At 41.3% G+C, this 14,339-nt stretch overlaps 1 protein-coding gene across 1 annotated transcript; it reads left to right on the top strand.

The window, feature by feature from the left end:
* Positions 1-1,381: 1,381 nt before the first annotated feature.
* On the top strand, positions 1,382-14,151 carry LOC110044927 (peregrin-like). Its single transcript, XM_020750501.2, has 10 exons — positions 1,382-4,239; positions 7,557-7,716; positions 7,916-8,050; positions 8,513-8,641; positions 9,140-9,446; positions 10,188-10,289; positions 10,375-10,470; positions 10,948-11,909; positions 12,330-12,469; positions 13,002-14,151. Exons 1-10 carry the CDS (start codon positions 2,711-2,713, stop codon positions 13,339-13,341), a joined length of 3,900 nt encoding a protein of 1,299 aa, XP_020606160.2. The 5' UTR covers positions 1,382-2,710; the 3' UTR covers positions 13,342-14,151.
* Positions 14,152-14,339: the final 188 nt, after the last annotated feature.

The raw sequence follows: 14,339 nt of genomic DNA, 5'->3' as shown, positions 1-14,339 counted from the left end.
TCTCCTTACATTATCAATGGGTGTTAAGGATACGGCTGATGAGAATTAAGAATATCATATATAGAAAATCTACCGTTATGTGGCACACAGTCGGCAAGTCATCAGTGAACAAAGCCTCATGGGCCAGCTTGAAGCTGACGTCATGTTGCTGAGCAACAACACCGCTGAAAACTGCGGTTCAATGCGTTGACACATGAGTTCGTGAATAACAATTTGACTCTTCTCAAATGTTGAAGTGACTGTTTTGTCGTCTTTTCAGGACATACGTAATTTAGAAGTTTATTTCCATTGTACTTAAGTACTTCCCAATATTCGCGCACGAGTTTCCCGTCAGTCAAAAAAGAACTCCATATTGCTTGTAACTTTTTTTTTTTTTTCTTGAATTAGGCTTCTTGGGGGAATCCCCTATGTAAAGGAGCGAGCCCCACCTGCGTCACAAGGCTACAAGAATAAACTTCAGCAAATAAGTGTTTTAGATTTGTTTGTTTTGAATTTTCATCCAGTAGTTACTTTATTTAACTTGTTCAGCGATCGTGAACTGTGATCTCGCACGTCACGCAAAGGAAATTCAAACCACTTGTCATGACTGTCGTCAACTAGATGAAGAAATGCTCAGCGCCTTCGAAAGTCACCGCTACAATCTATAAATACACACATCACATGGCTGGACTCTCGGAAGACTACGAAACACAGCCTGCATATGAAGTAGGCACTCGCGCATTTTTGGAGTTCAAAAACATCCGTCATGGTAAAAAACTGACTCCTACTCGATTTTCATTTCTTCAGTTTCCTGTGTTGTCTGGCCTTGCATGCACGGAGTGGTGCGGGGACCGCTCGGCAATCTTGTGACGTGTTTTTCCACATCAACATCATGGTATACTACTTTGAACTAAACCGGCGCCTGGAACTTTGAAGAGTGATAATTTCCCAGTCTCATATGGCAGAATGTAGCTGAAGGCAGTTTATTTTCGTTCTTAGCTAACACAGAGAATCGTGCAACCAGAAACTGTACGGACACATTGTACACGAGGTTACTTCCTCGATCTTTTCATTCGGTCGTCAATGCTCCGACGTCAAATTATCGCTTAAACATCGCCTCAAGATGTGGCTGCCTTTCCGTTTTGGCTCAAGTTTAGTCACAATTTCGAAAGGTGAAATGATTGAAGTCTTCGGGGACGAAAAACACCCAACAGGAGATCTCGTGTTAACTGGCTGATCAATCATTTTTTTCCCGATGGTTTTTCGCGCGAGACATTTTTGATTGAATTTTCGGCTGTGAAAATAGTTCAATTTTCAAAGATTTTAACGGTTGATCGCCGTTTTAAGAAGCTAACTTGTTTTTTAATCCTCGACCCATGCAATTTCTTATTCATTACTTTCTTTTTCACTTTCGCTGTAATGCAACAAACATCGTTCATTCTACAGTCACATGGAGGGAGCATGAATGGACGGATTCTAACAAGACTCCTCAACCTACATAGCGGTAAATATCATGCTAATTTGCGGCGGTAACCAGGCAGAACTTTCTTTGATTACAAGGCATTTGTTATTCTTATTTTCTGGTGTTTCCTATTTTCTTTTGATCAAAATTAAACGACGTTTTTCAAGATCTGAGGGTGGCATATGCGAAGAACAAGATCGCATGTGTTTTTCGCTGCCAAAATTAAATGTTACACAATCTGCGGGGGCGTCCCTGCGTGGCGCGAAATAGTCAGGGGCGAAGCTTGTCCACGAGAGTAACTGGCGCCATCTTCTTCGTAGCGAATTTAACCTCCCCAAAGTCGGATCTCGTTTTCGGCTTCGTTGTTAGTTTACGCAAATCTTCGAAAAGCAGAAGTTATAGAAAAAGACCTCATTTAGCCGTCAAGATGAGCTTTCGCTGATAGTCGGCGTGGAACATCACGATTTTATGCTTTCAATGCCCTCCTTTGTTTGCACATCGCTCGCGGTGAAGTGAAAGCGTTTATTTCGAAGGCGAGTCCCTTCAACGGACGAGAAACAGCTCAGCTGAGGGTGTAGAGGATCCGCTACCTACGAATTGTTTAGAGGAATACCAAGCGATTCTGTTTGCGTTTCGAAAGGAGGGTTCCAGACTAGCCTTAAGTGGTTTTGCGTGGAGTGAACTTTGAGAAATTCAACATCTCAAGTTATCCGGTACGCCATTATTGGTTGGCCATTGTTCGCGAAACCGGATTTAGTTCGTGCCTGTGCCGCGTTGGTATGAAAACAATTGAGTTGAAAACGAAAGGAGTTCCGAAATAAATCTCGGAGGAAAGTGTCAGAGAACTCAAACAAGGACATTTTCGTCAAGAGGGGAGTGTTTCGTTTTAGTTTCAGTGACATTACGGCACAGCATAGTCGCCCAACGCTGTCGTGTTCGTTGTCGCCATTTTAACGAACTACCTTGGTGTGGTCAGATTGCTTCGTAGTTCACTGGATTTCAAGATTTGTAGCTTCGCTTTACGTAAAAAGAGGCGTCCTCCGTTCGTGAGTGAAAATAAGCGAATCTCAAGACGGAAAATCGAAATTGTGCAAGGGAAATTAGAAGACTTCAGTTTGAGAACTTTCGATTGATCGTGACGCGCCGGCTTTCTTTATAGGGAAAGCATACCACGAAAACGTCATTCACGAAAGAATTATTCATATTCACGAAAACGTCGTGTTAAGATTTGTCTCTTAGCGAACTATGTTTTAATGTTTTGAACGAACCATGGTGAACATTAGAGAACTGATCGACAATCTTCGGGCGACCAAGCCGCCGTATGAATGTCCTTTGTGTCAGAAGATATACAAGAGTTACAGTGGAATAGAATATCATTTGCGTGTTTTTAAACACGATGGCATGGAAGTTGTGGGAGCAACGCCAACATCTTCGAAAAAAGGAAAAGGCCGAGGAAGAAAGAGCGTTAAAAATAAGAAACCACCGCCATCTCCGCCAACGGTGAGTGTTCCCAGAGAGACGCTAACTTATGCTCAAGCGCAGAAAATTGTTGAAGTGGAAATAGAAGGTTTTCCTCATAGAATCCATATAAATGATCAATTAGATGTTCTGGACAGCGAAGAAATTTCCACGCCGGAGCCAGAAAAACCAGTGGAAACTTTTGAGACGATGATGATCAAGCCGCTAACTGATACAAAATCGAAGAATGAACAATCCGGCGAAAACAACAACAAAGCGAGCTTGCCGCTAGCGGAGTACAGCGAGAAGTTGGAATCGGGTTTTCGGCAGCCCGATGCACCGGTTAGGTCGACCACTTACTTTCGATTTATCGAGCAAACCACTGAAGAATTGGACGAAATGGTAGAATACGACATGGACGAGGAGGATTATATTTGGTTAGATACTATAAATGATAAGCGAAAGAGCGAAGGAATTGCGCCGGTTTCTCAAGAAGTGTTCGAAACTCTGATGGACAGACTGGAGAAAGAGTCTTACTTTGAGAGCCAAACGAACTGCGACCCAAACCAGTACATCGATGAAGATGCAGTTTGTTGTATTTGTAACGACGGCGAGTGTCAAAATAGTAACGCAATCTTGTTTTGTGACATGTGTAATCTGGCTGTCCATCAAGAGTGTTATGGTGTACCATACATTCCCGAGGGACAGTGGCTTTGTCGTCGATGTCTTCAGTCACCGTCCAGAGCAGTGGACTGTGTCCTGTGTCCAAACAAAACTGGTGCTTTTAAACAGACAGATACTGGCAAGTGGGGGCATGTTGTGTGTGCATTGTGGATTCCAGAGGTGTGCTTTGCAAACACAGTATTTCTGGAACCTATTGACTCCATTGAAAACATTCCTCAAGCAAGGTGGAAACTCACTTGCTACATCTGTAAGCGTAGGCATGGCGCATGCATCCAGTGTTTCAAGACGAACTGTTATACGGCATTTCATGTCACTTGTGCACAGCAAGCAGGCTTGTACATGAAGATTGAACCTGTAAAAGGTGAAAATGGACAGATGACTGTGCGTAAGACTGCTTTTTGTGATGTTCACACACCGTCTGACTCGGAAGCAGGTAAAGAGGAAGAAAACAGTGAAGAAGAAGTTAAGGAAAAAACTAATGTTTCTAAGAGCAAGACTCCGAGTAAAACAACAAGCAAGACTCCAGCAAAAGCAAGCAGTAAGTCTGCAAAATCTACCAAGTCCAAACGTAGTATCAAGAAGTTTCGGAAACTTTTGGCAGAGAAGAAAACAACTGCAGTTCCAATTGTTAACATTCCATTTATCCCTGCTCATCGGTAAGTTTCTTTGTTAGTTGTATGAAAATATTTAAGTACTATTTGTATCCAAGATTAGCTTTCTTTTGCTCTTATCACTACACACTGTTAAGAATGCTGTTTTTATAGCACTGTCTCCTAGCAACTGTCAAAAGCATATAGTTTTGTTCTGGCCTTGTTTTGAAAACCAATTACAATTTGAACATTGTTTCTTGAAGTGCAAGCAAAAAAGGTTGGATATTTATCAAGCTGCAAAACAAGTTAACATGTCTGGGTATTGTTCTAGAATATAAATAGTAAAATTAAAAAAATATGGAGAAGCTCTGAGCAATTTGAAAACTAATAAGTTTGGTAATAAGGTTATCCTGGGTTTTGTAGATAACCAGATGATTTCAAAAACCAGCATTAAATTTATTTTATTTCTTTTTATTCAAGATTCATTTTGTCTTTTCTGTGTTGTTATTATCAACTAAAGAAATTGTGGAAGAATTTAATTTAGAATCTGACAAACAAAACTTAATAATTCATCAATAACCTAGACATTATTAGACAGGTTAATTATTACCAAATGGATGTCGGTGTTTTTCAAGATTTTCCACCAGCATCTCCAGCTGAGTTTGACATTTTTTTATTGACATTTCCTCAAGGGAACAGGTTCCTCACATGTACTATAAAACATTAAAATTCATTTACACCTGTTTTTCTTTCATCAATATATTTGCTATACTTTTGGCCATTTGGAGTTGACAAATTACAGTCGGGAAAATAGATTGCTGTTGTTTCTAACTGAAAAAATAGCAAGAACTGAGCAATAGCGGTAACCAAGCTAATTGAACATCTAACCCTGAAGCAATTAAGTTTGAAATTGACTGGCATTTTATCAATTCTCTGTGCATTTTACTTTCCCCCTATCCAAAAAATTGGTCGGATCGAGTTTTTGCTTGTGACAATGAGTTTTCCTTGTCAGTACATGAGAATGAGACACTGCAGAAATTTTCCTTTCCCTCAATAATGTTGGCATTTATTTAACTGTCAAAATTGTTGAATGCCCTGCCAGTGCAGGAAAAAACCCAGGTCTGACTGCGCGGGGCAAGTAAATTTTGCTCTTAGACAAGTGAAAATGGAAGGTTAGTGGTCCATAGGGCAAGTGAAATTAGCCTCGGTAGTTTTGTTGGTGATAATTTCCAATCAAAAACAATTTCAAAACTTATGACTGCAAGATGAGTAAAACAATGAGTTGAAAGTGTCGATTAATTTTAAATCGAACCATACTTTGCTCGCATTCTTTATGCGCATATTGGGCAAGTAATATTTTAGTGGGTGCAAATAGAGTTGGCGCTAGGATTTTTCAGTCTGGGTCCTGGGACCCACATATCTGGCCAAATAAGGGTCCTTAGCATTTTTGTGAGCCCCAATACCATTGATCCGAGGCGTCCTTTGAAATGGCTTTTTTTTTCCGGTCGTTTCACGCACCGTTGGTTTCATTTACATCATCCAAAAAAAGTGATCATGTGATGACCAATTCATGATCGTGTGATGAGTGAATCTCTGCCGTCAGGGAAGTTGCACCACAGTTTGTTTGCAAGTCTGTTGAGTTTTGCATCTTCTAACAAGATGCAATCCAAGATATGTTACAGAAAAGAGTTCAACGGATGCAAAATCCATGGTATGGATAAGATTTGCCTCAAACTTAGAACTTTTGTGGAATTTGCAAACTCTGTGCTGCAAACTTTGGCCATCCACGCCAAGATACGTTTATCATCATGTGATCACTTTTTTTAATCACGTGAATGAAACCAACAGTGCGTGAAACGGCCTGAAAAAAAGCCATTTCAAAGGACGTCGGGGATCAATAGTAATTTGGCATTCACTCGTGAATGCATTCTTCTTTCCAGCTTTTAAACAATCCTTACAAATCATAATTAATAAAAGGTCTCCAGTATCTCTGTTCTACAGCTAATGAAATTTCTTCAGCCATTTATCCAAAAATTTGCCATGTTTACCACCTGTTGCCATTATATCAGCCTAAAAATATACCTATTCATATGAATACACAACACACACAACACATGTTTCTTCGAGTGAGAAAGCAACTCAAATTGACGGACGCTTATGCAAGTGTCAGACATACAATTGTCACCAGTCTCCAACTCTGCCAAATCAAATGTGGCAATTACAATTTTCTGAATTTTGCAATCGCAATCTGTTCAACTTTTTCTTCGTTTCTCAAACAACAGAATCTAACTGACTTGTCAAGGCTAATGTAATAAGTTCTTCAAGTAGGGTCTTGCGTCGCATAAAAATTTTGAAAATGCATTTTTGAGGATTTTTTGCGGAAAAATGTGCAATTTCTGATCCTTGGGCAACTGAAAACTGAAATGTACTGGCCCACTGGGCAACTGGTGTCAATTTTTTTTTTCCTGCCCTACCTGCCACAGTAAGGAATTTAAATACATTTTCAGAGTTAGTAACAATAGAAATCACTAGGAGAAAAAGAAAGATACTTCAGTGCTGGAAATAACCCTTGGTTATGGGACATTGACTGATCAAATTCTGAAAATTGTCAAACTTACTACAGTACAGTATGATCAGATAACATGAGCAAGCACCAAAGTGACTTGGGATTTCATAGTGAAGATCCTATTTGCTGACCATGCTAGCAATGAGAAATCATAGAGCTCCATGGTTTTTTTCCCTCTCCAGACTTCAAGAAAATGTGAAATACAAATCACCCCATAAAGCATTGTAAAGCATTTGTTATTCTGCACCAGGTTGTTCAAAGCCCGATTAAACTAACCCAGGATTAAACAGAATTTTGATTTCAGTTTAGTAACTTTCTGGTGTGGTTTTCTGTTTATATTGTTTGTGCTTCAGTTTTGAGTTTGAACAATCTCAAACTAAAGAAAAGAGTAATATTTGCTGTACAAAAGGAAAACAAGATGAGTTAAAGAAAACAATTTTTATACAAGAAAAATTAATGCTTTGGTTAACTTTTAATCCTGGATCAGTGTAAACTGGCTTTTGAACAATCCTACCCTGTTGTACATGTCTGGCTTTGATTATTTTAGTCATGAGATTATTTGGATTTGCAAATTACATAAATTGCTTATCGATGTCCGACTAGATTTGACAGGTGACATGTCCTGCTGCGAAATATTAACTAAAATTTTTTGCAGTACTATATTTTGTCACATTGCTTTGGCACTGATTTTTTTATTTTATTTTATTACTTTTTTTTTTTCGTTTCTTTTTGTTTTAAAGAGAATCTTAATCCTCGATCCTTCATGCACCTAAATGGATAATAGTTAATTCACTGGTTTCCTTGTTTTGGTTTACAGGCTGAGTAAGATTGTGGGTCGTGTAGCAATAGGACGCAAAGCTCAGTTTATTCAGAGCCTTCAGAGTTACTGGATGCTAAAGCGACAGTCGAGAAATGGAGTTCCATTGTTGAGAAGACTTCAGGCCAGCCACCAGAGCCAAAAAGCTGGTGCTGATGAGGTGAGGCAAATTCTCCATAATGTTGATCATACAGACTCTGTAATTTATCTTGTGAGAAGATTGATTTTGGTCAAAAGCAGGACTTTGTGTAGTCTCCTTTGGGGTCGTCATGCAACTCTCCCTCCCCAACATTAGCTCCTTAAACCTGACCCACATTTCTTTAAACCAGTGGTAAATATTCATAACATTTGTTTCCTAGTCAAGTGAGAGATCGCTGAGGATCAAGGCAATGAAGGAGCAGCTGCATTTCTGGCAACGTCTGCGGCATGATCTGGAGAGGGCTCGTCTGTTGGTGGAACTGATCAGAAAGAGAGAGAAGCTTAAACGAGAACAGGTAAGTATCTCTACTAAATTGAGCTGGTTGCTCTAGCTTGAATTGCCTATTTCTGGTTCATAAGTTATTGAAAAGAAAAAAGAAACATGGTACCAGAATAAGCTTTAGGGCACTTTTGGAAAGAACACAAGGGCCAAGGGGATAGAACAAATTTGTCCATGTACTTTCATCTGTTAATAAGTCAAGTAAGTCAGTCAAAGAAATGAAAACATTGTAACAATGTTTTCATTTTTTTGACTGACTTACTTGACTTAAACCTTTCACCCTGTGGAGGGTATAGGTCCTTAAGGGAGTCTCTCCATCCCTCTCTGTCTTGTGACTGTCTCTCTAACTGTTGCCAGTTGAAGCCTGCCTCTCTCTTCTCCTCCCTCCATTGATCATCGCCAGCTGTTCCTTCACCTTCATTTCTTTGAGCAAGATATTAATTTCTACTTTGCATTTTGTTTCCTCCTGACCAATCAGGTGAAGGTGAAACAACATGTCGTGGACCTGCAGCTGCAGCCACTCAACATTGTTCTCAGGAAAACCCTTGATCTTCTGCAGACCAAAGACCCTGGCGAGATCTTTGCTGAACCTGTTGATACTGATGAGGTAGGCAAAAAGGAGCAATGGTCAGCGTGTGATTCTTTTTGTAATAATAAGATTATCAATCCTCTTGATGGACTTACAAATTCTCAAAATTGGCATGAAAGGTTTGTAAGGCAACAGCTGGGAGAATTTGTATTTTGAGTTTGGCTTCAGTCAAAGGTTCCTAAATTGAGTTGACTCAATATTTTATCTCAATTATTATTTTGCTCTTCTCATGAGTTGTACCCTCTTTTCCTTCCTCCTCTTTCCACTGTTTTTTTCATGTAGGGGCTCATTGCTTGCTGGCTAGGATCTACAGTACCAGCCATTCAAGTGGTCTCTGTTTTACATGTAGGAGTTAGCTGCTAAAAGTGGAAGCTCTGGGATGTCTTAGGCATCCAATGTCTATGTTAACTTATGGTTCTCTCATCCAGAGCCTGGTTTGGTGAACATTCAGTGGTGTAAAACAATCATGTGGGAAATATAGTGATGGCTCAAACCAATTTTTTTTGTTATGCCTAGGTTACTGACTATCTTGATGTTATTGATGAACCCATGGATTTCTCAACGATATCGAGGCGCATTGAAGACAATCACTACACAGCTATGGAGCAGTTTGAGCATGATTTCAACCTGATCATTAGCAACTGTCTGAGGTACAATGCACCAGACACCATCTACTACCGGGCAGCACTCAAACTGCGAGACCAGGGACGTCCCATTGTGCGTGCAGCCAGGCGGCAGGTGGAACGTGCTGGTATTGACCCAGTCACTGGGCTACACACTGAGGAACCTCCTACACTTGCCGACAGGGAGCCAACTGAGGAAGGTGAGCTCCCCACAACAATTTTGGTTCTATTTGTAATGATGCAATATTGCTATATTGAAAAGTGAGAGTGTTTGCTTGAGGCAGGTGAGGTTGGCAGACTTGAAATCCCAAGGGTGGGGGTGCAAGTCCCACTCTGACCACCAAGCTAGAGTTGTTTCTTGGTAGACTCTAGTTCAACTCCCTGGTCATGTTTGTAAATAGCTAACTGGTCTGCCTCTTGTCTTTTGGGATTTTAAGCCTGTTATGTTGATTTGCGGTTAATGCGCTCAACTCCAGATCAAATGGTCTGGGTTCGAGCCCTTGCTGGGATCATTGCCTTGTGTTATTTTCTTGGGCAAGGCACTTTACTCTCAGTGCCTCTCTCCACTTATGCGTACAAATTGGAATTTAATGTTGAAGGGTAATCCTGTGTTAGTCTGGCATCCCATCCAGGGGGGAGTAGAAGTACATGTACTCCTTTTCACTTCATGCCACTGAAACTGGAGATGACGGCAAGCCTGATATGCTTCTTGGCCTGTATGCAGACGGTTTCTTTACTTTACTTTATGTTTATTGGAAATATTTGTTCCTTTCAGTTTAAGTTGCATGCCTATAACTAATTTTAGGTGTAACTAAGAACATCGACCACTAAAGACATACAACACTTAGTGATATTTTGTTACTTATTCTTGTCGAGGCATCTTGTAGGACCGAAAAAAAAATGAAATATTACTTACAGTGGATGCATTTGTTTTCTCTTAGATTTTATCCTGACAGACGAACAAAGAAGAGACATGACACTAGAAGAACAATTGAAAGATCTACAGGAAAAACTGGACATGACCCAGGCTATAAAACATGGAGGTGAGTTATAACTAGCCAGCAAATCGCACATATAAAGCGTTGTGAGTCTCCAAAATTGATAGGAGTTTTTTTTTTCTTTCATCAGGCGTGAGAGCGACACGAGTTAGAATGCTGCGTAAAGAGATCGCACTTGTCAGAAGAAAACTGAACCAGGAAAAGAGACAACTCTCAGAATCGAGTGGTATGTGTGCATCCTTTTAGCTCGTTATTCCACGTAACCACTCTAGCCAATCACAAAGGACACAGACAACCCAGGGAACCAATCAAAACTTACATGTAGCTGACGGAAAGCGCGGAAAAACGAGTGTGAACGAGTCACGATTGGTTTTGGGTTTACTTCTTTTTGAATGAAAGAGTGGCGCGAGCTTTTTAAGCCAATCAAGTAACGTAGTAATGCAATTAACCAATCAAAACTTGACCGTGTAGCTGACGCGAAGCGCGGGAAAACGTGTGCCAACGAGTTACGATTGGTTTTGGCTTTACTTCTGATTGGATGAAAAGTGGCGCGAGTTTTCTGAAGCCAATCGTGTAGTGTAGTAATGCAGAACCAATAGCTCTTCAACACTCAAGTGAAAACCGCACTAATAGTTAGTGACTTGCAGAGGAAATTACAGAATTATTTTGCTGATTTTGATGTTTCTTTTCTTTTTCTGTTTAGTTGGTGGTATGGACGGATCTAGCCTCGGTGAACCTTGTCTGTCACCACTGGATGGCGAGCACCCGCTGAAGAAGTTCAAGCCCATTGATGAGAACGAAGCACTGAATGGCGAGCCACTTCCGACCAAGAGCTTGGACACTGAAGACAATCGGTTAACAGGGGAAAGCCTGTTGAACAGCAGGGCTACAGCGAACCCCAGTCCTGGAACCAGCCGACGAAGCGGTATCCTGTTCAATAAAGGAAGGCACCGAGCTAGGCGGAACCTGTCAGCAGGCGCGGATAAGTTCCCGTTTGACATCCTACCAACTGCAAACCATGTGTTGAAAACACCGGAGAGTGAGAGAACATTTGATCCAGTCAGCACCGAGTGTCAGGTCACAGAAAATCTACACACGGACGAAGCTGGAGACGATGATGTGGTGTTCGAGGAGAGGCATCAGCCAGCGCCAAAAGAGGACAAGAAAGCACAGAAGCGGCCATGTAATGACAGCTTAGGCACCAATGATACGTGTTATGTCCCGAAGAAGACTTACAAAACCGAGCTGGGCAAGTTGATCGAAGATGCGACGATGCTTCCTATGTTCGATTCACACTCGTCTGACAGAGTCAACAATCACTTCGCGTACACGAATGGTTTACGGCAGCGTACGTATCGCTCGTACACCAGCGGTTCAGAATCAGACATCAGTGATATCCGAATGAACGGCACTCGTGCGTCCCGAGAACTCTGTCGGAAACTATCGGCGCTGTCCGAAGACGAACTTAGCACGACGGACACGGAAAACAGTTCGGCTGAAAATCGAGTGATGAATGGACCAGTGGATGGAAAGAGGAAGAAGAAATCGGCACCAAGGCCTCGGAAAACAACCACCTCTGATTCAGAGATGGTCGACCTTCCTCCCTTACAGCCATTAGATTTGGTTTGGGCAAAATGCCGAGGATATCCCTCTTATCCAGCCTTGGTGAGCCTACTATTCTTTACTTACTACCCACTCATTTATTCTGATTAAAGCAGCGTCTCTCGTCTTCCGTTGACAAAATTAATTTGTTTCCATTTGAAAACGGAGAAAACTGTGTGGAAATTTCCAGTAACTAACGTGCTATAACATGGTCACATTTGTAGATCTTTTTTTGTTTCCTTCCAAAGCGACTATATGTTCTTCACTTTAAAGCGAAATTCAATAGTGCAAGAGACGAATATGTCTTCGTTTGCGACAACCAAGCACTCGGAAATTTCCGATTTGTATTATTCTAGCAAAAACTATCGTGAGTTTTTGGAATGCTCTTTTTTGCGACAGTTAGTGAGTCGAAAGGCTGATCGCGTAGCGAATACCTCTCTATCTAAGATTAGCCTCAACAATGTTTTTCCGTCTCTCTAACAGATCATAAATCCTCGAACGAAGAAAGGTTTCCTTCACCGTGGCGTCCCCATCCCTGTCCCCCCTGAGGATGTTTTGAAGGAGCGGGCCATTACAGAAGAACATCTTTACCTTGTACTGTTCTTTGACACAAGACGAACTTGGTAAGTGTACGTAGGAAATGAATATTTTCTAGTGATTTGTTAGATTGTCGACCAAAATTTTAGAAGAATCCTAGAGGAGAGCAAACTGTACCCTTGGCTGGGGCTGAGTAGGGGGAAGCAACTGTACCTTTGCGAAAGTTCGCTTGCCGTATCATTCATGATAGGTGAGGCTGGATGGAGTAAGAGTGGCTGCTTGGGCTGAGAGTGGTCGCTTTCTCTTCTAGACAATAGATACTGTCTTCCACTCGTTCCGTTCACAGTTCAAACTGGTATTGAGTGCTTACAAGAATTATTTCGCTGTAGCCACAAATATCCATGCGCTTTAGTCAATCCCAAGCCCAGTGAATGAATTTCAGCGTGCTCGAACTTTTATAAGGGCCGACTAATACTCAGCTTCCCAAATCCTCAGATCAAATTAGTCACTGACTTCCATCTTACCTTTATCGCCCAAATCTTCTTCTTACTCGCAGGTTAAATTTCGTTCTCGCCTGATCTGCCTTAAAATATAACCCTTACCCTTTGCTTTATCCAGGCAATGGCTTCCTCGACACAAACTCGAACCGTTGGGACAACACGAAGAACGAGACGAGAACAAGTTGCAGGAGGGTCGCAAAACATCCATGAGAAAATCAGTGATGATGGCTTACGAACGCGCTATTATCCACAGGGACCAAGTAGAGAGGGGTGGATCCCGAGACTCCGACGACGACGAAGACGACGATGATTACGACGACGACAATGCCGACGACGATGATGACGTGGATGGACGAGTGAACGAGAACGGCAACGATGCAGAGGACGATGAAGAAAGCGATAATGACGATGATGGTAATGACGAGCATGATCCATTGGAGGAAAATGGATTTGTTTAGAGATGTTTTTATCGCAAGAACTGTAGCCAAACCTTGCGTGATGTTAGTTTAATGGTTTCTTAGCTTCTCCAATTTGATTCAACTCCCATCGGACCAAAAAAATACACTATCAAAAATTCAATGAAGTTGTGGAGCTACTAACAAACAGAATTTGATACTTTGTAAATTTTGCATGAAGCAATTTCACATTCTTGTCCAGAGTCCGCGATCTTTTTGCTCAGGACCAAGAATAGCGACCTTTGGCCGGAGCTAATTTTTCGAACTTTGTTTTCTCATGTTTTTTCTCTTTGGTGTATCAGCCAGATACATTTCAAGAATACTAGATGATGGCCAGAGGTCACGAGTGTTGGTGCCGACCAAAACGATTGCGGTCTCTAGAGAAGGGATCTTACGCTACGTTCATTAACTAACGATTTTATGCCACACAATGAAACTGTCCATGAATCTGGCGTACTTTCTGACATTTTTACTCTTCAGTCCGATGTAAAGTTAATAAAATTAGCACGAAGGCAAAAGGGTTTTTCGAAATTAAAAATGTTCGCAACCTCAAGCAGTTAGACAGTGGAATAGTGTTTTTAAAATGTTGCACATTAAATATGAACTGTACAATTGTATTTATATCTAGAAGAAAGAAATCGATATGTAAATCCTGTGCTATTTTTTTTTCCGAGACATGTCTGTTTTTTCAACAAATCGAGTGACGCCCGCGGAAATAATTCTGTGTTTTGTATATTTCTCTCTCCATTCTTATGTGTTGTTTGTCCTGTAAATTGTTGCAGCCCAGGGTCAATAAACTCGTCTATTCTGACATTGTTGCTGTTCAGTGTTAAGTTCTTTGGTTTTGACCTTGAATATACCACCCAAGCCCCGACCCTAATACACCCCCACCCCACCCCCACCCCCCTCTGCCGCCAGCACACACGCCGGTCTCGAAAGTGCCGTTAACTTAACGGACCCAAGTTGTAAATGTAAGGAATAGTAGTGCGGGTTTTAACTCA

This window comes from Orbicella faveolata, unplaced genomic scaffold (assembly GCF_042242905.1).
Source record: "Orbicella faveolata isolate gen_17 unplaced genomic scaffold, um_ofav_v1 contig_48, whole genome shotgun sequence".
Taxonomy (NCBI): domain Eukaryota; kingdom Metazoa; phylum Cnidaria; class Anthozoa; order Scleractinia; family Merulinidae; genus Orbicella; species Orbicella faveolata.
Note: the sequence above shows the minus strand (reverse complement) of the source record. Positions and strands in the feature narration are given on the sequence as shown.